Here is a 25,064-nt window from a genome sequence, read left to right as displayed (position 1 = left end):
CGAACTGTTTCTCATGTTTGTGGAGAGTTTGATTGTTGAGCCACAGATTAAGACCTCCATCTGCTACCTACACACACACACACACACACACACACACACACACACACACACACACACACACACACACACACACACACACACACACACACACACAGCTAAACGACTGAAACCCTCTTTAGTGTTTTCTTTATGAAGGTTTCTTAAGGGTTATATTGATTTTTGTCTGACAAAAATATTTTACAAGTTTGTGTTATATTCTCCCACTAAAAGGTTCCATTCACTTTTAAAAGTCCAATGTTTGATCTGTTTTGGTTAATAAAATAGGTAATCAAACATCATCCATCATATAAGAGACAGACCTCGCCAACAGACATTATCTGATGAGATTTTGGGCCAAAGTAACAGCCAACCCATGTGTAAAACTTTTTACAACCTCACTGAGTTCTAATTAGACCATAAAGACTTAAGGTATAATTAAAAGTATAAAGTTTATCTCGCATACAGACCCACAGCTGTGGAGGCAAATGTTTGAAAGAGTAGACATTTTTAAATGTTTAATTGTCTCCCAAGGGATGTAGTCGAGGGGATACTCAAGCCTTTTTGTTAATTGCAGATTAATGGAATGATTTCATTTTCAAATTCAGTAATAATGTCCCGACAATTTGAGGATTTCTTTTCATCTAACTTGTGATTCTTTGCTATAAATGGTGATGGCGCATTATGTAGTTGTCTTTTATTGAGGTCCTCCAGTGGTTCAAAAGAGAGAAACGCCAGTTTCCTTAAGTAAACTTCCTTTGTCAGCATAGAAAAAAATTACAATTTAGCCCACATTTCTTAGGTTAAATTAGTGGTATATTAACTGTTAAGGACGCCAGAACGCTACACTGCTGCTGACAGCTCTGCACTGTGACAGGTTTCTGACCTTCAGTAAAGCTATGAGGAAGGCGATGCATCAATGCGTTTGTTAGACTTAAAGGATAGACACACTGAGTGTAAACAAGAAAACACCTTTAAGCTAACGTTAGCTTCACAGACTGACAGGATGAGCTACTTCACAGCCTGAAATCCTGGATGTCTCAGCATCCACAGCTTATAAAGGGGATCAGCTTAAATCGATGTTTTAATCATGTGCTGAAAGGTTTACTTGGAAATTCTTCTGTTCACCATTTACACAACTACCAAGCTACTTGCTTGCTAGCTCCCTGCTGGATAAATGTCTGAAATTAACAGTTGGGGTGTTTATGTGTTTAATTATAAAAATAAATTTATGCACAGCAAAAAGCTCATTTTTTTAATTTAATGTGTTCCAGAGTGGTCTTCTTCTGTGAAGCCATGTTTGAAAGGGTGTGTCCAGGGCTCTCAAGTTTTTATTTTAATTTTTTATTTCTTCTTTTTTTTTTTTTAACACAAACACACATACGCTTTGATTACTTTACACTTTAATTACTTGTTTAATGAAATGTATGGGATTGATTGTTCTTTTGTTGTATGTATGATGCTTTGGCAATATTGTTGTTGTTACACATTCATGCCAATAAAGCTCATTTGAATTAGAGAGAGAGAGAGAGATATAAAAATAATAAATAAAAAACACTAAGACAAAAACACTTTGCCAAATTTCCCAAATATACCTCGAATTCATATCAGACACACAGAAACTCCCCTATTTACTGGGAGAAATGCTCAAATGTGAAATAATTGCTGCAAAATATGTCTCCTCATGCCATGAAGTGAGGACATCCAGTGGAACCTCAGACTAACAAATAATTGTACAGATATTCAAATTATTATTATTTTGATTGTTTGATATTTTAGTAATTGTTTTGTTTTTACATTTAATACTGATTTTTTTATTTTATATTATTATTATTTTTAATCATTAATTATTTTTTTTATTTTTTGTCTATTAATATATACACACACATTTTACGGTTTCATTTATTTATTTATTTTATTTTTAATATATTTTTAACATACACACACACACTTACCGATTTATTTATTTTATTTTATTTTAATTTATAATATATTTATAACAGTCGTAGGGGACATTTTTTCTGCTTTTCCTTCAATGCAGTACAGTGCAGAGGTTGGAGAGTTTTTGATTGCATCTATAATAATTTAGCACAAATTTGGCTGTACTCCCCAACATCAGCTGCTCTCACTATATTTGATCACAGGCAATTGATTTTGTCCTGGAAAGAGAAAAAAAAAGATTCGGTACCTGCAGTTACTTCATCCATCGGGTCTTGTGCTTCCAACTTCCACTCAGTGTGTGCACGTGCATCCATGTTTGTTGATTTTATAACTCTCACATAATTCATTTTAAGTAGCTACAGCTCAGTAAATGTACAGGTGACACTAGAGCAGGTGAATTCAGCAGTGACACTGTTATGTGCTGTGCTTGCGACTTGAAAACTGCACTCTTTCAAATAGCAATTTTGCTATCCAGAACCATGCTGTTTGTGCAGTTATTATGGACCATAAGGTGTAGTCAGTGCTTACTCCCTCTTCTCCTGTTTGTCTCCAGGTCTACGTGTCCAATGACTATGGGACCACTTTCACTCTTATCTCAGACAAGTTCAAGCTTTCAGACGTCAAGGCCAAGGACAGCAACAAGCAGGTCATCTCCCAGTTCTACCACAGCCCTGCAGACAACAGGAGGGTAAGTCCCAGTCAGTACTACTTACAGACTAAGGTGTGCAATATTGTCACATGCTCTTTAAAACACATGAAGTTAACTGCTCCTGGGCAACGAGGAAGTGCACTGCTGAAGGTGAGGTCATAAAAAGGAGGTGATTTGTACAGTAGAGGGGTCTCTGTAGGCAAGACTTGAATTATGATGTCAGCTGCACGCATAATGAACACAATCCACCGTCAGGTACAGTAGATGGGGTTGAAGCGGAATATCAAATGTGTTATATAGAAAAGAACTGCATGAATCCTTAAAGATCGCTGAGTTCTCACTGGGTTGTTCTCACCCTAGGAAGTTTTGCGGGCGTACCACACTTTTTCCATTTGACCGTGATGGAAGCCATTGTGCTCTTGGGTACTGTTTATGTGTTAGGATTGTGATCCTTTTATTAAACATCTTCTGCAACCTGTTCCTGAACACACACATATCTTGGAGGTTTCATCTTGGAGGACTTCCTGGCTTTGGTGGATTGTTGACATACACATATTTTGGCCTTTTCAAAAAATCAGTTGGAGTTGGAGACTGTTTGACTGAACTTCAGTAAAGTTTAAAGTTCTATTATTTGCTCTACTTCTAATAGCTAGAATGGCTTTAGTGCAAATAAAAAATCAGTTCCAAAACCCTAAGTCTGATATGAGGTCCAAAATAGGTGATAAACCAGGAGCTTCTTCTGAATAAAAGGAAGTTGGTTGGACATCATGGCTTTGGTACACCAACATACACTGTGAATATCCTGCAACTTTCTAAAACAAGCAAGAAGGCAGAGCTTAAAGCTAGCTGTCATAAAAAAGGGCGAGACAGGATAACGTAACAGCACTCAGTTGTACACATGGAAAATGACATAAGTAGCTGTAGCGATGAATGACAAAAGGGACCTTGAGAGAGAAGTGGGCATGATTATTGGATCTTTGGTTTCGGAAAATTACCAAAGTTGTCAGACACGCTGTCCCAGATTTTTAGTCTGAAAGGTGTGGGCGAAGGTGGTTTCACACACCGATTAGCTATCCAATATGCTTTTTTATTTGAAGCATACTGATGCCTTGAGCAAAAGATGAGGACTGGGGACGTTAACCTTAGGAAGGTAGCATTTATGAAAAATTACCAAGTCATTGTTCCTTTGGTTTGTCCTAGATAAAGTGTCTCAAAAAGATGAAGGGACAGAATAGATAAAGGCCACTGGAGCAAGGCTTTTTATAAGTGTGACCAGGTTTTAGGCGAGTAACCTACAATGTGTTAATGGAATGTGGTTGTGTAGACTGGGGAAAGTTCTGCTTGTATTTGTATAGCACCTTTCTAGTCTTCCGACCACTCAAAGCGCTGTTGCACTACATCACATTTACCAATTCACACACATTCATACATTGAGCCCACATGCTTATTCAGAAACTAACATTCACACACATTTCTACACCGATGGAATGACCTTATTCGTCATTGCATCAGGGATTATAAGGAAAACATAAGCGGTGAACATAAAAGCTCAGTCTCTGCACGTGGAGAATAGCATGTTCTCTCGGGGCTGACAAGAGTGTCAGATTTGAGTGTGTCTGGACAAGGAGGGGGGTGTGGATAATTGCAAGTAGACAGAGATGAAGCGACGGTACTGGACAAATATAGGTTAGGCAGAGAGAACAAAGAGCAGAATCTTCTCTTGGCTTCTGCATATTAGGAAGTCAGTCAGAGAGTTGCATAATCAAGTGAACAAAGCCTCACTGTGGTTGGTTGGTTAGTTAGTTAGTTCACAGGCCTGGCAGATAGCTCGCAAAACATGTTTGATTAAAGAGTCAGAGGGTTATTGCACCTTTTGTAATTCAGACTGTTGGAATAAAGTAAGTTCTAATAATCACTTTTGCATTGAATTTACTTTTATTTCTTAGTTTATTTCTTCCTCCTGGTTTTCATCTGGTGGTGCTTTTAAAGTATTTATTTCTTCTTCCTAAGATTTTAATGCGTTTGAAAGGAGATGTACCCTGACCAGGATAACAGGGTACAAAATCTACCTAGCATATTACACTGTTGGTGTATCATGTGATTCTGGCTGTCATCTGTGCGGCTACACTGTGCCCCGCTTACACAGACTTGAGTGGTTATTGGGAATACAGTGACACAGCACATCAAAGCGATCTGAGAAAAGTGGGATTAGCGCAGTACAATTACATAATCCAATGGTGGAATGGGGCTGGTGGGTATACGAGAGTTAATGGGGCACTGAATATGTAAGATGACTTGTTATACATTTCAGTATTTCCGTTTGAAGTTCATTTTACTAGGAAATTATCAAATTAGCTCAGAAACAACATCATACTTTTGACTTAATGTATTGCAAATGCATTCAGGATTTGTCTAATGTCCTATGTTTTGTGCTAAAGTGGGTATTTTTACTTTTTCTTCAGTACCTTTTTGTAGACTCCACCAACAACTACCTGTGGAACACCTTTGACTTCTGTAAGAGCGTCCAGGGCTTCTCCCTGCCCTTCAAACCGACAGACCTGCTGCTCCACAGCGGGAGATCCAACCTGGTTCTTGGCTACGACAGCTCTCACCCGAACAAACAGGTAAAGACTGGCTCCACCTGCAGCAGCAGCTTTATCGTCATGGGTTGTAATCTAATAGTTGTTGATCAAACCTCATGTGTGATAGCACGGCACAAGGACACGGCCATATTAGGGCTGGACAATGAAACAATAACAATTGCAATATAATTTTTTTTCTTTAACAGTACAACAAATGTTCAATTAATATTCAATAAATGTTTGACTTTATTCACTTGAATCATACACGAAATACGACTTAATTTTATTAAGATGTTTATTTTGTTGAGGAAAAAGGACTGAAAAAAGCATTTTCTTAATTTTATATGCATATTATTTGCGTATTTGTTGACAAAGAATTTATTATAATTTGTTTTGAATGTTCTACCTCAGATTTGTGAAGCGATCCATTGACCATAAAGAAGTTTACACCACAATTAACCATCAGGTTTCTTCACTCAGGAGCAAAAATCAGCCTTTAAACTCGAAAGAAAGAACGATTTGATATTTATCGTGATAATTATCGATATCGAAAGATATGATATGATATTTTATAGTGATAACATTTTTGGCCATAACGTCCAGCCCTAGGCCATATAAAGTATAAAACTGCTTTGAATCGATTTATTAGACTGCTTGAAATGCCTGAAAGCTGCACTGCCCTTGTGCCTTTTAGTCACTACTTGTTATTACTGTTATTATTATATTTTGCGATTATTTTGTCAGATATTACGATTAGTGATATGATTCACGATTAATGGGAATGATCATTTTTGCATTTTCACCAAAAAAAATAAAACCCTATTACAGTTATGATGATGTGATAGTTGTAGGCCCGGACATCTCCGCAGCATTATCTGCCATTATAATGTTGTTTTGCCACATTTTACCTTTATCAAAAATATGCAGCTTCTGTGAATTGCGCTTGGCCTGATTGTGATTTGGATAATATTTTCATGTATTGTGCTGCCCTAATTTGTAGTCATATATATAGTGTATAAGTGAAATAAGTGAATTCATATTCTTCAACTTTCAGTATATGGTAACCAAGAGATGAAACTATTGGTTGCTTAGCTTTTTTGCACAAATGCTTATTTTTCTTGACTTCAATCACAATAGCACCAAACGGCTCTCCAGTTTTTTCCTTGTCACATGGGTAAGAGCCAAAATGAGGGAATGAGCATGACCTACATTTTTACAGTGCACCATCCCCCTCTTCTTCTACTACTTCTCCCTCTCCTCACGCTGTCTCTCTCCTCCCCCCGTAGCTGTGGAAATCAGACGACTTTGGGGAGACATGGGTGTTGATCCAAGAGCATGTGAAGACCTACTTTTGGTAAGACAACCGTTGTCTCAGCTCACAAACAAGCACAATATGCAATGAAGTATGTCCATACTCCATGTGAGAAATATCCTGAGCTGACTCTGTGCTGCATTCAGCGGCTCAGTAGATGTAGGAAAGAGTAAATACAGCCTTCCAGAAAATATCAGTCAAGGCAGTATCACAAAAAATATGTTTCTCCTTAGCTTTCAGGTGATGATTACTAACAAATACTGTAGTACTGTAATAGAAAGTACTGTAGTAGCCATCATTAATGCCCTGCTCAGTGGGATGAATCTATGAACAATCACCCTGTTTTAAAGGCTGACTTAATATTAGGAGAGGCACTTTCATCTCATTCATTTACCTAATGTGTTTTCTGAAATACATTGAACAAAATTATAAATGCAACACTTTTGTTTTTTGCCCCCATTCATCATGACAATCCATCCACCTCACAGTTGTGGCATATCAAGATGCTGATCAGACAGCATGGGTATTGCACAGGTGTGCCTTAGGCTCGGCAAAGGAGAAGTGCTCTCTGACACAGATTTTGACAGATTTGTGAACAAATTTGTAGAGAAAGAGGCCTTTTGTGTACATAGAGACAGTCTTAGATCTTTAAGTTCAGCTCATGATGAATGGGGGAAAGACAAAAGTGTTGCGTGTATAATTTTTTATTAGTGTATATGGATTGGATCTTAAAGCCCCTGAAAGCTTGGCGTCAAGTATTTCTCTAAAACAATAAATATTCACAACTAAAATGAGGTGAGGTGACACATCAGTGGGTCTTTATTGGTGCTTGTTCTTTGAAGTCAGCTTGATTTGTCGGGGCCCTTAAGGTATTTATCAGTTGTTTATTGGGCCCTGCCATGCTCTGCCCGGTTGATACTACATCCTGGCACCCGGGCAGAAAGCCCATTGACAGACCGAGGGGTCGAGTGAACACTGGCTTTACCTAAAAACTGAGATAGATAATTTTAAACATTATTACTCTTAATTCCATCTTATGAGACTGCTGTGATGCATTTGGATGTCCTGCTCCTTGTCTTGCTACCTCAGGTGTTTATTGACGTGTTTAATGATGTTTGCAATACATCCTTCATTCAGTTTGTTCATGGCAGCACCAACAGATTCTTTCTAAATTGCTGTTCATAAAGATGGCCCCCAGAGTTCAGGCAGGATAAATGGTACTCATGGAAATATGTTAACAGTGGCTTTGCAGCTTCTTTGTCCTCATGGTGCTGATATTTGCTAAGATTGGTGGAGTGTTTAAATGATTTACTTTGTATAAAACATAACTCACTGCAATCAAACCCAGCTTTTCACCCCCGGGATCGATTTGTATTACAACATAAACAGACCAGTAGCATTTGTCTCTGAGCAAGAGAAAAGATTACTCCTGCTGTGAATCCATATTGTTGATTTGTTGTCTGCTTTAACCCAGTTTGACAAAAGCTAATATATAGCTTTGGTGTTGATGTAGCCCTTCTTTTAAAGTCTTTTGAACTGCACTGTTGCCAACAGCAAGACAATGAAATCCGTGACTGCAAATCCCTTCTCCGGGCTCAACGCTTCAGCAGTCTGAGTCTGTTACTTTAAATTTAAATGAAAGCAGTATAAGGCAGTGCTTAGGACTCTAGAAAACAACAGCTGAGGGAAAATGAGGAAACAGCACCATCAGGCCATTCTGATGTCTGCTAGTTGATAAATGAGTTTTCAGATGAATACATGTCTCCCACCTCCTGTCTCTGCATCTCCTACTGTCCAAGGTCGCCTTTAGATAGATGACACGGAGCTTCTGGTCACCCTCACAGCGGCTCCTTGGTGAAGCCTAATTACTTTTTGCTCTGTCAACGGAATTCTGTCACTGATAACAAGATAACGCACAGTGTGCCTGCACACACCCACTTACACACCTCACCTAGATCATGTTCACTATATTGTAGAATTGAAAGGCACCTGATTGGAATACTGATAGACTGGAAACCAACTACAGAGAGGTTATTTTTTATTTATTTATTTTTTAATATGAGAACATGAGTGTTGATACTTGGCAGCCAACACTTCTTCATACATAGAAAACAAAATATATTTAGGGCAAATTTCAGGGTATTATGTGGACTGAAACTCATATCCAGATCTTCAAGTGTGTGGCACTGTATGAAAAACAGACCATAACAATAAAAGCAAAGGAGTATTAAAAAATTCTCATTTGAAAATTGCATGTTCAAACACTTTAAACAGATTAAATGAGAGTCTCACTTTAATCACTTCACTTAAAGCGGTTGAAGGTTGAGATGAAGTGTACGCGTTGTTGCGATGTCATTTAAATGAACTCTGTAGGCAGCTAAATTATCACTGAAAGTAAGTTCCTGTAACAGTTTAAGCGAAACACCTGAAAGCAGATGAACGGTTTGCTGATTTGCTGGTTAGTTAGAAAGGAAAGCAGCTTAAATGGCAGTTGATGTATGTAGCAATTAAAACACATTAACTTTCAGCTGAAGTTGACGTGAAAACGAAGAGAAAGTGTTGTTGACTGCCATGAGTGTGGGTTGAGGTTTTTTTCCCCCCCATCAGCCAAACTAAAACCGTTGACTCTATGATTTCTCTATAAACAAATTCCTTTTCCCTGTCAAAAGTCTATTTGATGTAACTGAATCCATTTCTAAACACTTCTCTCCCCAGTGACGCCACATTTTGTACTATCATTCCTCGTTATTCATTGATGAAAACTAACTCCAACGTCTTTAATGAATTCAGGAAGCTCTACTCGAGACAGCTAGGTCTGCTAATTTATTTATATGAGCAGAAAAATATGCGTAGCCACTAATATGATGAAGCTTAATATTTGTAACTATGCTTCAGATTTTTGTAAAGTCATTATATCTCACTTTTCATCTCAGCAGAAATAATTTATTCCCTTCTGACATTTGTCTTGTCATCCTCCTCCTGTCAGACAGTTTCTGTACTGTTAGATGAAAATGAGTGAAAACTGAGTCATTTCGGCCATATCCATCATGTAATAAGGTAATCTAAGGTAATTTGACCTCCGATTGCATTGAGTTTTTTGTTCATTTTCCCTACACATTAAATGCAACAAAGTTTGAAAAATGTGTTCTTCATCTATTAAGTACTCTTAATGTAGCTCCGATAGAGAATCTTTAGTCATTCTATGTTCATAGACTTCCTGATAATTAAACTATTGATGACATTTAGTGGTCAGCCAGTAAGAGCTGATTAAGTATGTTAAAGCTATGCCAAAGCAGTGGTACACCAACCAAGAGAAACTGCAAATTATCTGATTACAAATAAAGATTAATCTTAACCCCCCCCCAGTGGCTCCATTCAATTTGGGTCTAATCCTGTTTGTTCTAGCTTTAGCAAAGGGCGCTACTGCTGCAGATCAGTCTTAAGGCGTTGAAAGCCAAAGAGGCTCAAGCCTGACTCTCAGGCTGCTGCTGGATGGGATTCAAACATACCCAATCTGATGGGTCGGTCCCCCTCCCAACTCCTAATCCTCTGATCTCACTGCTAGGAGACAGGCGGAGTGGCAAAATCCTCTGTGTATACAATGAGAAGTACAATCCCTTTTTCCATATGGATTACAGACAATGACACAAATTGTGCAGACAGAGTGATTTTAAATGCAATAAGAGAAACAGAGGGAACATGGAAAAAGATGGGGCAGAGGGGGGAAGGTTAACAAGGACCACATGACACTAGCAAATATGTCTTTGCAAAGTCAACATTGCTTTTTGTGTTTGTTTTTTTGTTTCCTCAAACAGGCCAATTGACATGTTGACTATGAGGGCTGTTACTTTTTATTCAAATCTTCAAATTAATGTATCCGTGATCGGATCAAATTCACAATCCACTGTTTATTTGCGCAACAGGCCAAGCCTTGTCACTGTGGTCTGTTGTGTGGCCTGTTGCCCTATAAGTAAACTAGACTAGTGTTGTTATTTTTCTTTACCACAAACTGGAGGAAACTAGCAAGCCATGCTGAACAGATAATTATGACACCAAACCATCTGAGAAGTAAGAATTTTGGATTCTACACCACAGATAGGGGAAAAAATGTAAATAAAGATAAGGCTTTTCTGAGACTGCCTTACTGTCACGTTAGCATGTCGCGGTAGCGTGTTATGCTAACTTTTCACTCCGGTGAGGCAGTGAAGGCACCGTGAATGACATTGTGAGTACTACAATGTATTTTAGGTTAGGCCACGGGGGTTGCGATTTGTTAATTGAAGTTTTTTTTTTTTTTTTTATTGGGGCAGCCCTATTGACTAAATAGGAAATTTAGGATATTTATAAATGTAAAAACTGAATTGCGCCTGACGGTTTCACCTGAGTTATGATGGCTTGTTTAATTATATTATATATTATATTTGTTCCATTGTGTATGAGAAGCCATGCATGTTTGGCCTGAAAATAGTTTATTACAAACTAGGTGGTTGGCAGTCTATTAAAAAAAAAAAAGGGTGGTATTTTCCCTCAAAAATATTTCAGGGAAACCCTAATCAAATGTCAAACAGAACTGGCAGAAAATGAGAAACTGCCAAAAAGGGGCGGAGGGATTTTTAGGAAGTGTTTAGGAGGGGCAGAGATCAATACAAAGGATGGGACAGAGACAGACTGCGAATAGCCCTGCGTGCACTCTCAGTCCAGACAGTGTCCATCAGTTGAACAGGGACCTTTTGAAAGAATGCCACAGAGGCCGAGCCGAGACACTGCTCTCTCTGTTTAGCTCTCGAGACTCAGGAGGAAAACACACTGATTTGGAAGGCAGACGATAAGAGCCAGTGAATCTCCTTCATTCATGCTGGCTGGCTGTCCATGCCACGGTTCTGGAACACCCTTGCTGTACACTTGTGGCCACAAATAGTTTGACCACACTGTTTTTCAAGGTTGACACACAGACAGATATTTTCGGTTTGAACATGCTGATAGTCTGTATTTTGTGCTGACATTTATTATCTTGAAATGTTGCCATTTTTTGAAAAAAAAATGACAGGGATGCTTTGTCAGAGTGAATAGCCTCTGTATAAGCCAGAACTATAATAATAGAGTTATTTTAGGTTGTTTAGCAACCTCCTAAGGCAGAATTCAGTCCTTGTTTGTCAGACTGACACCTCTGAAGATGTTGAGTAAAGTTCCCCAAGCTAGAATGATTTCTTAAAGGAGACATCTAAAGGAAAACACCCTGGATAACAGGATATGCTGGATACGATTGCAGGGCAAACACACAGACAACAATCTTTTATCCATTTGTTGTCTGTGTGCAGTTTAGAGTCTTAACCTCACATTACCTCACATTACCTTCATGTCTGGGAAGTGTGGGGAAAAAACAATTCTCCTAAGGAAATCAGAGAATTGCTTCTTCTTCAGTACAGTGTGATGTTCATTTAGTTAATTATGGTCCCATTTAGAGTAAAATAGATGATAAAGCGGGGAATGCTTTAGGGCATGGCTACCTTGTGATTGACAAGTTGCTACAACTGCGACCTGTCAGACGGAGCAATGCATATCCCCAGCTCCACCCTCTCGCCCAAATACTTCTAGTTCCAAAAAACCAAGATGGCGACAAAATGACAAACTCTGAGGCTTCAGTACAGTAGTCCACAATCCAATGGGTGACATCACGGTGGCTATTTAACTATTTTTATACAGTCTATGGGTGTGATTGAAACCCTGAACCTTCCTGTCTGTGTGTGTGTGTGTGTCAGTGCACAGTGAAGTCAGCATACCTGAATTAATTACTGTCAGAGGTGATTTTATCACTTTTAAAGTGTCTATATTGGTCCACACCACAGAGTGTTAATTTAACTCTTTTTGGAGTGTTGGTACCTTAACACTAGTTTAGTGTCATTTTATACTCTTTTTGGAGTTAAAATTTAACACTTCTTAACACCGACCAGTGTTAGTTTTTCTAACTAACTCTCTGAGGAACATTTGTTAAACACACAAGTGTTGCCCCATAACATTTTAAGGTGTGAATAGAGCTTTTCCATATTCTTAAAAAAAGTTTTATAAATAAAGGTGCTGGCTTTTCAGATACACAGCCACAACAGAACCACTGTTCTATGAAACCCATTATTTCCCATGGCTTGCGCCACGCCACGGCGGTTTGTTGCTGCGTCAAGCAACACGCAGCGGACTGCTTGTTTCAGGAAGAATTGACTAACAAAATGTTTCTCATGTTCTCCCATTTTCATCCTTTCTCCCTCACCTGCCCTTACTTTCCCCATAACTCTTAACTTCCTTACCTCCAATCCACCTTCTGTCAACCCACTTTCTCCTTCCCCATCTCAGGGGCGTGGAGCCCTACGACCCCCCAACCACTGTGCTGGTCCAGAGACACGAGCCCCAGGGTGTCTCCACTATACTCAGCAGCACCGACTTCTTCCAGAGTGAACTGAACCGCAGAGTGATCTTGGAGCAGGTCGACAGCTTCCAGCTCCGAGACAAGTACATGTTCGCCACCACCACACGGGTAAGAGAGCGGGGGGGAGGGGCAACTGAACACTCACGTTTGGTTAATGTTCTTATTTTGATTAAACTTGGTAAGGTGAGGTGTCTTGCCATTGTGTTATCTTTGAGCTCAAAATCTGCACTCTGGAACTGTTTTCTAGCACATTAAACAAGGATGGCCTAATGGTGATGACCTTTTTATTAAAGGTTAAAATGTTGCTGAAATAATTAGCAGATTAATTGATTGGTCAATAGACAGAATATTACTTTAAAATGCTCATATTTTAGTCAGTTTTTTATTTTTTAAATGAAGTACCTTTGGCTTTTTGGACTGTTGATCAAACAAAGGACGCTTCATTTAGGTTTTTGTTGTATATTGAAGGCATTAAGTCCTAGACTGTGAGCCTTAAAGGTCTAGTTCCATATTTTGGAAAATACATTATTTTCTGTCTTTGAGATGAAGTGATACCACACTCTCTTGGCTCTATGTACATAGCTGGAGATGGGACATGGTTAGCCTAGCTTAGCATAGACTGGAGGCAGTTAGACAGCTAGTCTGGTTTGGTCCAAAGTAAAAAAAAAAAAAAAAAAAATACACATACCAACACCTCTAAAGCTTATAAATTGATAAACAGAAATGTAGTTTGTTGCATCTGCACCCAAAATGATATGTAAAAATGACAATTAGTAGTAGTTTTTGAGCAGTATATTTCTTGGCGAACAACAGGTAGGGGCAGTATCTTAAGTCAGCATCACAGAGTCTTGCGGGTGCAGAGACTAAACCTGCGCTCATGACTGATCTGGCAACCAGTGCTATTGCTCTGCACAGAAATGCTGGGCGGATGGATAAACTGTTGTTCCCCACGAAATAGTTTCACCACCTAACTCCAATTAAAACCACAAGATTTCTGTTCTTTGACAGTGTCACGCTAGCTGTTTCCCCTGGCTGCCATACTGTGTACTGTGTAAATGGGCTAACCACAGCAACATATGGAGCTCCAGCTCTATAATTAGTGTATTAGGTATCAGTCTTTTCAACTCACTCGTGAATAAGCACATTATTTCCCTAAATGTATGTTTTTATTACATAAAACATGCTGTTAAAATCTTCTTAAAAAGCCTGTAAAGTTATTCCTAAATCAGCAGCAGGAATGAAGCAGTTCCTGAAATTATTTCAGTTCCTCTTTATTAAGTACACTGAACAAAATTATAAACGCAACACTTTTGTTTTATCAATTTGCATTGGTAGTGGGGTTTTTTGTGGTGTCCCTGTGGTTAAAAAAAATCTTATTCCCACTTCCCATTTCCACCAAGTCTTATCAGGAAACTGTACCAGGCACCAGCAGACAGAAATGTAATGTAGAAACCGAAAGTAGCCATTTCCTGCTATTCCTACTATTCACCTGCATTCATTTTGAAAAGCCTACATTGCATTGTGGCATAGTTAAGGAATGTGGTGAGCAGCCTGTTTCCCACCTCAGCGTAATAACAGACGTTAGGTCAATATTTGGCTGGCGCTAACGTGGAGCGCTGTATGTTTGTCATTGTTAGTCTCCATTGCTTGTGTAGTGGAAGACTCTGTTAGGCAGCAGACAAACAGACAGCGGAGCAGATGGCGAATATGATTTGGATCTCATCTCCTCCCTTGTTTCACAGGCTGCCTCGGCAAGATTTGCTTTCCTCCGCGTCGCATGTCGTCTTTGGCGTGGGCTGGCGGCAGGCTGTAGCAGCAGTATTCAGAAACAGCTGATTGTAAAGAGAGGTCGGCTGTGAAGGATTTGTCTGATCATTGATTTCAGATGGTTCATCATACGAAGTTAACTTCAAATCAGCAGGGAAAGCAGGGGTTTACGTGACCTCTCGCTGCTCTGATTTGCACACTGCTCACATGCTGTAAAGTCTGGAATTTCAGTTCTACTCATCTGTGCTTCAGCTGAAGATTGGTATTTGTCTACACTGTATTGCGCTAAATATGCAATGATTTGAATGACTGAATCTGCTCTAGCTTTGTCTCTATCTGCTCTGCTATTTGCAACTAAAATTTGATTGCAATAGAAAGTGATCCATCTCTACACACTGTCATCTGTTAGAGCAGATGCATGATGCATATGGTGCAATTTACTGTGTACACAGCAAGCAGGCAGTGTTTAGCACTGAGCTAATGAAGCCAAAACAATATAGAGCAGCCTTAATAAATCCCAGTGGCTAATATGGTCAAAACTGATGAGTAATTCTCATTTCCATTTACTAATGTGGCAAAATGTGTGAAGCAAGGTGTTGGGAAAAGAGGTGTGTAAGATTTGCAAGTCAGTATAGCCTTCCTGCACTCAATTATCCAGACCAAAGTTGGTTTGTTAGAGAGGGAAACGACACTCTGTAGCACTTTGATATTTAAAATATTAGTGAGGATTGTGTCTTTTTCCTCTTTAAACGATCCACAGCGGATCATCTAGTGTTAGCTCTCCAGCACCTTACTTTGTTGTTATAGCAGGCGAGTGCTGACCGACAACTTTTATTTTTAAAGTACATCAATATCGTAACCACCTTTATTGTGATCAAACTATTCCCAAGGTCAAGAATGAACCTTTTTTACGCTCGGTGCAGATCATACATTAGTCTGCCCTTATTCTACCAATATCTCCCCGCTTACATAACAGATGGAGCCACTGTGCTAAATCATATCAATTCCAAAAATGTATGTAGATTGGAGAACAAAACCTTCTCAAATTAGGCTGCGACCTAATACTGATCCATCTGGGGCTTGCTGGCATGGAAAAGACAGAGAGGCTTTGAGGACAAGAGGGCAAAATAATACTGCCAACGCTTGGCCTGCTTGTTAAGGGTTTTTTCCTCTGTAGTGTTACTCAGAGATTGTCGTTTCTAGAACATTTGGTCAGTGGTGCTGCATGTGATGGAGGCGGTCGGGGAACAGTAAACATTACTGATATCCGGATATGCTCAGAAAGAGAGTCTAATGTAAACGTGGCGGTTCAGAGAGATGGAATCAGAAACCAACAGCTGAGAGATGGATATTGATGAATGCCTGCATACTGTCTTCTAAGTAGTGTTCCTCTGAAGTTGTTTTTCCATCACCATGGACAAAGATAGCAAGCTGAAACTGTCATTTTCCTGTTATGTGCCATTGTTACACCAGTAAGATTACCAAATAAACAAAATTTTTCTTTGCAACACTGACTGTCCTTTTCAGTTTTTCAGTGTCCCTCTGCTGGAAATACACAGTAAATAACTAAATGTGTAAATCCGCAGCTGAAAATAGTCCCAGACAAATGCACTATTTTAATAATTTATTCATTTTTGCTAAAAACTTCAGTGCCCAGCTGTTTTCAGAAATTAGGCCCATTTATGATGTCTTCAGTAGGAATGTATGGGTTTGGGGCTCAGTGCCTAAGTAGGATAGTCAAAATATGGTGAGACCAGCCTAGCCTGGGTCCTGGTGTTGTGCCTGTTAAGCTAGCTAGCTACATCCATGAGAAATGACAGTGACATAAAAATGATGAGAAGCTTAGCTTTAAGGGTTTGTTGTAAGGCTTAAAGAAATAATGTCAAGCTGAATAAAAAACAGAATGTAGTGTGGCTAACGGATTGTTGGGTTTGGTCTTTTCATGGGATGTGTTGATATTGCCCGCCTTGTTCTTTAAAACGTTCACATACAGAGAGCTTCTCAGTGTTAGACAACAGTTTACTTATAGTTATTGTTGCTGAGATTGACCCGTCTGTGACCTGCCCTCCTCTCTGAGCTCTGAATCTGACCCCCCTAGCTGATGAGACCAGCCAGACAGACCAGTACAGCCCTCTGCACAGCCGCTGCCTCTGGGGCTTGTATAGAAATGTAGAAATGTGTGGTGTTGAATAGATACAGACTAACCCGTCACAAAGCATCAGCTCTATTAGCTAACAAGTAGCTACTGTTAGCAGAGCTATCTATATTTTCTGCCATGCTCATTAGTTATAAAAAGGATGGTACTTTTAGTCTCGTCTCTCAGTAACCCTCTCTCCTCTTCTGTCTTTGGCTTGCACTAATAGGATTAGAATAATGGAATATCACAAGTGCTTCTGGCAGTGCTAAGCTTCTTAAGCTAATTAAAGAGGCAGAAATGGAGAGTTTTATCTAACAATAGGGGTCCTGAGGAATAGAGTGCTAATCAGACCTTAAAGACTGCAGCCTTTGGTCCCTTCGAGGAGACCCGGGGAAGATAACTGGCTTAGTAGATGTAATGGGGATGTCGATAAGGCCCATCCCTTCTCTCCACAGTTATCTGCCATATTCCTTGGATTTAGCTCGCTGATTCTCTGCAAAGAAAGTCCGGGACAGACAGAGAAGAAAACAGGAAATGGGGATTGGAGGAGGCACGATCCCAAGTGCAGCATAATTTCTACTGTCTTCTCAAGCTGTTGCTTCCTTGCAGTTAAACAAGTCAGTTTAGTAAATACCTTAGACTGCTGAACATTCCTGGCAGTGTCCTCTTCTTCTTTTTACAGGAAATGTCCAGATTGACTGTTGCTATTACTCAATAAAGAAAGAAATGGTATTCTAGATCAGTGTCAAGAGAGAGAGAGCATATAGCGAGCTTTGATGACAGAAAGGGACTCAGGGTGACCCAGTGGTTTACCTGTTTGAGCAAGTGCCATGTGTCAAGGCTGGATCCTTGACACAGTGCCGCAGCAGCCTGGGTTTAAGTCTGACCCCGGGGCCTTTGCTGCCTGTTGTCCCCTCTCTCCCCCTGCCTTTCCAGTCTCTCTCTAATGTCACTGTCCAGTGAAGCAGAAATGTAAGGGGGAAAAAACTACAAAGACAGACAGGGATTCTGCCTCACAGGTAAAGAGTTTGGACTGAGATTTCCTGCCTCTCAGTGTATGTTGAACTGTTCATTCATTCATTCATTCATTTGCAGATCTTAGTGAATGAGAAGGCTCATAAACCTGAATGAGGGAATTCAGAATTCAGGTATGTGCCATGCTAGTGGTCACGCTGTAGGCGAGCATTTGTATATATTCTTATAAAAAGACACAAGAATTGAACATCAGTCAGTAAAAGACATTATCAATATATAATACAGAGCAACATTCACATTCATTCAGAGTAGCGAATATTATTCCCAGTTCTTTTAGCTCTGTTTTGGTCTCCACACCAACCCCTCGGGAAAATATTTAACTCTTTACCTGCTAATTGCTCCACAATGTTCACCAGCTATTCATCTTGGTCTGCTGTTTAGTGCTGGGCAGGGAGTGGGTTTATCACAGCCTTTTCACTGAACGATGCTGCTTGCCCTTGCCGGAAATGATGCTGATAAGAGTGTATCAAAACAATATACAGTAGTAGCTATTCTTAGGTATCTTACAATGTTGAGTCTTACAAGAATGTTTATAAGAATTCACTGGCTCCACAGATCAGCGTACAACTCCAATATGATGTACAATTGGAGAATAAACATCAGATAGATTAGTTGTTCTAGGTTAAGGCCAGCTAAAGATGGCCTAATAGGGAAACATCAAAGGATCCTGGACACTTGGTGTTTGCATTTGATGTGTTCACATTTATGCTGGCACTGGCTCAATAAACCAAGCTATGTTAAGTCTTCATCAGTCTCCGAAACTTCTTCACACCTGAACCTGGCTCACAATATTTCTTCAACAGTTGCGAGCCATAAAACCAAAAGAATAAGCTGAACGATGCTAAAATGCTCTTTAAGAGCTGAGGGAAACTGCAGAGGTGGGTGATAACTCTCTATGGGTGTGTCGCTATGAGCGAGACCTTTCACATTATCAATAATAACTTCACCATCGTTGATTTAATAAGATTCATTAAGTAACTTTAAATATTAGGTGTCCATCAGTGAAAGAAACTGAATGTATTTTCAAGTAGGGTTAGTGCGTGAACAGCTGTACCCTCATTATGTTAAACAGTGGTGGCAGTAACAGTAGTCTTTGTCTTTATTAGTTGAAGACCAAACCTTTTTCTTTGTTTTGATACACAAATGTCAGGACTGGAGATGAAGTCAGCTGGTTGCTGTATTCACATTTTTATATTCTCAAGTGTTAGGTGATATTGGATGACTTGAATCTAAATGTAGATCCTTGGGGGGGCGGGCAGGGAAGTAGGAATACAGCCCTAAACCTGAGCACAGAGCTGAGGAGAAAAACAGTTCAACAGTCAACCATTCTTTCTTAAATTTACAACCAGGCACAACACGTAAGGAGGGACAAAAACATCTTAACTACCCCTACAGAATACAGACTGGTCTGGTGTGTTGATGCAGTACACGTAGGGGATGTTTTCATCCATTTGTGTGTTGTTGTTTTTTTTAAAGAATCCCACATGGATGACAAAAGACAGAAACACTTAACATAAAAACATCTGAGATCCTCTTCAACAGAGAGATTGCACATTTAAAAGAAAAGACGTGTTGGCTTTACGCTGCATCAACAGCATCGCCGGAGGTGCATTGGACCAGGGGATCATGAATATGTAACGGATGATCCCTGAGAATAAAGGCTGCGAGAGAACAGAGCGAGAGAGCCTCATTGTCTAAACTGTAAAGCACACAAAGGTCTGATGGGATTCAGCTGGACATCAGTTGGGTGAAACAAGCAGCAGAAGGCACTTTCCCTCAGAGGATTTGGCTTGTGACATTTCCAGCTTGTTTTGGTGCAGGTACCTTTCCTTATAATAAAATGTCAGCCTTAATAAAAATAAAAAAAAGAAAACACTGTGAACATGCGTTCTTCCTCTGGGCCAGTCATTAACAAATGGATTTAAAGGGAATGGGAGATGACACTGCATGTTACGCCCAAAACACACCCATGATTGGTTAAGGGGCTCAGGACAACCCTTTTGAACCATGTGCCTGGCGCACAGACCATTTTTGACCAAGTGGATTCAGACACGCCCTTAATGCGTCTGCGCCGTGCGCTTAGATTCTTAAAATAGGGCAACACGGAGGGAAAAGCGATGTGAGCCCCTCCTACCCATTCTCTCACTCACCCTACGTTACCTCTCCCATCCATTTTTGTAATCGCGCTCTTCTACAAATTGTGTCACTTAACGAGTAACCTCTCTCCGAATCACAGTTGAATCATAAATGAAAACATTTAGGAGCACACAAAGACATTTGAGAGCACTGTGAAAAATGTTTCAGTTAGACAGAGTTTATCAACAAACAACTTCTTATAATCATATTTATACTCTGTGTGTGTGCTCCAACTCCTTGTGTGCGCTTAGGATGAGAATCCAGTGGAAGACTGTGGAAGTGAAGATGCTGGACCCTCGGCACGGCCCCAAAATATTATCAAAGCGTTTAAAAATATTAAAAGCTGTTTTCAATGAGTCAAATTTTGAAACACTGCTATCATGTTTTTGTGTAACGAGCTGCTCAATCGGCCACAGGTAGACCCGCCGGGATTTCTCCCGGTGTTGCCGGTGGCCAGTCCAACTATGTTTTGAAAGAATAACGGCGGGGCGGGGATTACGGTGGCAATCTTTACTCGCACACTGTGCTTGGAAATCATTTTTCCGGTTCACACCTATCTACTTTTAGGGGTGTTAAAATTGGTCGCACTGTAGAGCCCTGTATATGAAACAAATCTGAGTTATATGAAGCAAACCTGAGACTGCATAGTGACAAATTGAAGCTGACAAATGACAACTATGGTGTGTAAATATATATATTTTTTCAAATGCACTGATTTTGAGAGGTTTGATGGCCTGCCATTCATGACTTGTCAGAGAACATCAGAAATGTTTTGTTGAGCAGTGGGTGGTGTATGCATATTAACATCACCAAGTGACAAACGTAACTGTGGCAACACTGTTTAGTGGAAGTACTTTGTTTTATTTAGTTGCACATTCCACCTTTTACTGCAGAAGCAATGTGTCTGTTTGCCACCCAGGCTGAGTTGATGAGACCAGAAGAACCACATCTCATTTCAGAGATTAGAGAGTTTAGAGAGGATCAGAACATGAGCTCAGTGTGGAATGTGTGGCTCACTCACAGTTGCCATTTGAGTGCAGTTTGTTGTATCAGTGGAAAAATATATAATCTCTGTGCCACTTACATGTGAAAATACATTGTAGACATTCTCCTCTCCAATGTTCCTTCTTGACTTACAAAGTAAACTGGAAGGGTGAAGGAGAAGAACAAATCTCGGTTCCAAACCCACAGTTAACAACAGTTTTATTTCTGAGTTACAGTGGCTAGGAACAGTTTATTAATATTGACCACTTTGGTAATCTGGAAATTCTTCAGTTTCTACATCTGAACAGGAAGAAACATACTGAAGTGCTTTTGAATCACCTTTTGTTATCAAGTGTTTTTGTCCCTATAGCATCTGTGTTTCTTAATGTGCTTAACCTCCGTTTGTCCCTCTCTCCATGCCGTCCATTTGTCTCAGTGTAGTTGCTGCTTTGCTTTCACATCACACCGCACAGTCAATGTGGACACTACGCTAGATAAATCAATAGACTGAATGGAAAAGCTGAAATGCTAGAGATCGGGGATGCTCAGCCAGTCAAGGGAAAGAAATCCTTCTAAGGGACACACGCACACAAAGAGTCCTTTAAAACCCAGCACCAGTAGGTTAGAATGGAAGTTGCTGATAGCTGATGTAACTCTCAGTAACATTATTTTGGAAATAATAAATTGTAACAAAACATACAGAAATTCAGTTTCAGTGTTTCCTCCCAGATGTGTGATGTCAGGGTGAAAACCCTCTGAAACAGTATTTAAAGTGCGACCATGTGGCAGCACAAATGTCCAGTATAATAACACTGTTCCTTTCTTTTTAACCAAGAGCATTGTCCATAACAACGCTGTGCTGGAAGCTGGGAGGTGTTTATTGCCCGAGCCATTTCTACCCTGCCTCCAATCTTTATGCTAAGCAAAGCTAACTGACAGATATGAAAAGGGTATCAGTCTGCTTGTCTAACTCTTAACAAATGGGTGTGTTTCGCTAAATGTAACTCTAAAATCTGTAGTGCTCCTGCTGTGTCAGTCAAAAAAACTGGATTACAGATCTAAACTGAATGTTAACTAGTAGTTGTTTATAATTTTGTTGACTTGCAGATGTTTAAAGCTAAATGTAATTAGATTAAATAAGGGATTCGAAAAGATCTGTATTTGATAAATGGATTCAATACTGGATCCAGAGTCACGGACACAGAATGGCTCATATGTGATTATTAATAAATGTCCAGCTTCAGCTCTTTATATTAATCTAACCAGTATATAATTCTAACATACCAGACAGAATGAAAAGTAGATGTGCAGCTCAGCTCATTAAATTGCAGTCTGAATTTATCTTTCTAAAGCTGCCCTCCTGCTATCTTCTCTCTTCTGATCTTCTGTTTAACTCCCTGATGGTCTTTTTCTGTCTCTTTTTTTCTCTCTCTCACAAGATGGTGTTTCTTTTAAAACCTAGAACAGGGTGGTCCAAGCTAATCCAAAGTAAAATAATAAAGCCGCTCTCTGTAAGTTTGAACTGAGCCACACTCACAAAATGAATGCACAGCTGGAAGAGCGAGGGATGAGACATACATGGATGGGATAGAGAATATGTAAACTGTGAAGACAGTGTAATTAGGAGTACAGAGTAGAGCTTTAATAAGCACAGAGGGCTGGTTCATTCACAGAGCAGAATACAGACACATTTCTTCTGTTGCTGGGACTATGTATTAGAACAATACGTAGAGACAAAACAGTTTTTAATGTGGAAAGACAATGTTTAAAGATCTAGTACAGAGGAGGCAAGAAGGTTACTCAGTAGTTTTTTAATTTATAGACACACAGGAATAAGATTTAGATGATGGCATGGAAAAGTGGGAGATAAGGAAAAATGATTTCTAAATTTGAGCCTTCATGACCCAAAAAGCATGTAACATGATGTCAGACCTCTTTGTGGATGGTAATGGCATAAAAGACTTTCATATTCAGCCATTGTTCATCATGAGGGAGTCGAGCTGTCTCTGAAAGGGGCACTTCTTTACTCATTTTTAGGAAACATGTTTAGGAACAAGTATTCCAAAACTGAAATGAATCAGAAACGCTTAAAGGTGCCATGGAATACTACATACATACTTGTATTTAGGTTTCTACTAGAAAATGTTTACATGCTTTAATGTATAAAAAACAAAAAACACATTATTTTTCTCATACTGTCCATTGTTTCAGCACCTCTTTTCACTCTTTCAACACGTTTTAGCTCCTGTCTCTTTAAGGCCCCCCTCCCTGAAAGCTCACTTGCTTCTGATTGCCCAACATCCACGAGCACAGCAGAGGGGCGGGGCCTGGCGGCACAGGGCTGTGTGTGAGACTAGGCCACTGATTACTGTACAAAAACTACTTTATAACTTTATTCACTGCTTTTACTGAAACTGGACCTAATTTGAGGTAAAAAATATTGTCTGGTTTTCCCTCTGCTCTGCCTCTACTTTTGGTGATTTACAGAGTTTGCATGTTACCCGTTACTTTAGCTGCTAACTATTGCTATCAGCAGCTGCTGCTAGCTACTCAGTTAGCCGTGCAGCTAGCTGTCCTATTGCTGATTCTGCCTGGACTGGAAGCTTGGTGCTCCGGGGGGATGTTGACACCTCTAACATTAGTACAGAAGCTTTGGACCGCTGGTTCAGAGCCAGCTGATAGCAGCGGCCTAGCATCTGCCCACCAGGAAACTTCCTAAATGACAAAGTTGAGGCAGAGCAGCCACAGGACAGCAGAGGGAAAAGCAGAAAATATTTACCTTTCCTTTATAACCATGAAACCACTTTCTGTGAGACACACTGCACTGCATGATCTCCAGCTCTGGCTCTATGAGCTTGTATGACCCTCCTCTAGAGGGTGGGCTGGAAACTTTATATGTAAATTTTGGGGGCGTGCATATTGATGATCCCAGGCGTTACATCACATCTAGCGCTTGTTGGCATTTGCCCGTTTTTCCGGGGTCTTTTGCATGAGCAAGATTTACGTATGGTGACATCCCATCTCCTCTTTGTCCTCCATTTGAGCCGGGCTGTGATAATATGAACGAGAAAACAATAGTGACTGACGCTCACGGTATGTCAGTTCCATGTACTGAAGTCCTTTTATTCAACTGTGCCAAGGTAAATACAGTTTTCCATTCTGTGGCACCTTTTATGTTTAAAGGGCCACTCCAGTGATTTACTACTGCACTTCAATAAAGTTGGGGGACTCGGAAGACACAGAAAGAAGGCCAATATCAAAACAGCAGACACTGAGATATCCTGACTATGCTTGAAGCAAACTGGTTCGTACGAGGTGTCACCCGACCAAAGTGTCCAGGTGGCTATATTCAAAGGCGGGGTTAAAAGGCTTCTGTTACAGAGTGGGATGAGTGATGGTAATCATTTAAAGGGGGGTAATTTTTTCAGAAAGTTTGTCCATGTAGACCGTTATGGTGTTGGACACTCCAGAAATGACAGAAGTTATGTGAAGAGAAGTTTCAATCCTTTCCCACTTCCACACACCTGACCAATCGCTGCTTAAAGTGGGTGTGGTTGTCTGTTTTGAAACGTTACAGAAATTGACGGACTCTGCAGCCCTCCCCAAAGAACACTAAATCCTATATTTCCCTTGATGCCAATACCAGTAGCATCTTTCATTAGATTGTCCCGTCCTGGTAAAACACCCATGTATTAAAACGCCACAGCCCCAGTTTGTAAAACAGTTCTGTTTTGTGTACCTAGCATAGACTGTATATAAAAAGTGGATGTAGTCATCGTGACGTCACCTGTTGGTTTGTGGACTGCCGTTTTGAAGCCTCAAATTTGGCCGATAGGCCACCGCCATGTTGAGGTTTTGCAACCAGCGGTAGCAGACGTGACCGTATTTGGACGAGACGGTGGAGTTAACGGCCGTGTGTGGAGCTAGCTAGCTTGCTTAGCTAGGTGCATCTGTAATTCACGTTAACTGTCATTTTAACAGGGTCTTTCTTTCTTTCTTTCTTTGAAAGGGGACATTGTACATTAATCAACATTAAAACAATGTAAATGTACCCGAGTTAGCTAAAA

General features: G+C 40.0%; 1 protein-coding gene across 3 annotated transcripts in view; it reads left to right on the top strand.

The window, feature by feature from the left end:
* Positions 1-25,064, top strand: part of sorl1 (sortilin-related receptor, L(DLR class) A repeats containing) — a 92,432-nt gene that overhangs the window by 20,701 nt on the left and 46,667 nt on the right. For all 3 annotated transcript variants that reach the window (XM_038692897.1, XM_038692898.1, XM_038692896.1), the window contains exons 3-6: positions 2,531-2,665; positions 5,089-5,250; positions 6,495-6,562; positions 12,866-13,046. In XM_038692897.1, the coding sequence (XP_038548825.1) occupies positions 2,531-2,665; positions 5,089-5,250; positions 6,495-6,562; positions 12,866-13,046 (546 nt within the window). The remainder of the gene's footprint in view (positions 1-2,530; positions 2,666-5,088; positions 5,251-6,494; positions 6,563-12,865; positions 13,047-25,064) is intronic.

This window comes from Micropterus salmoides, unplaced genomic scaffold, assembly GCF_014851395.1.
Source record: "Micropterus salmoides isolate LMB-PRFRI ecotype aquatic unplaced genomic scaffold, ASM1485139v1 Ms_hic_scaffold_3, whole genome shotgun sequence".
NCBI classification, from domain to species: domain Eukaryota; kingdom Metazoa; phylum Chordata; class Actinopteri; order Centrarchiformes; family Centrarchidae; genus Micropterus; species Micropterus salmoides.
Note: the sequence above shows the minus strand (reverse complement) of the source record. Positions and strands in the feature narration are given on the sequence as shown.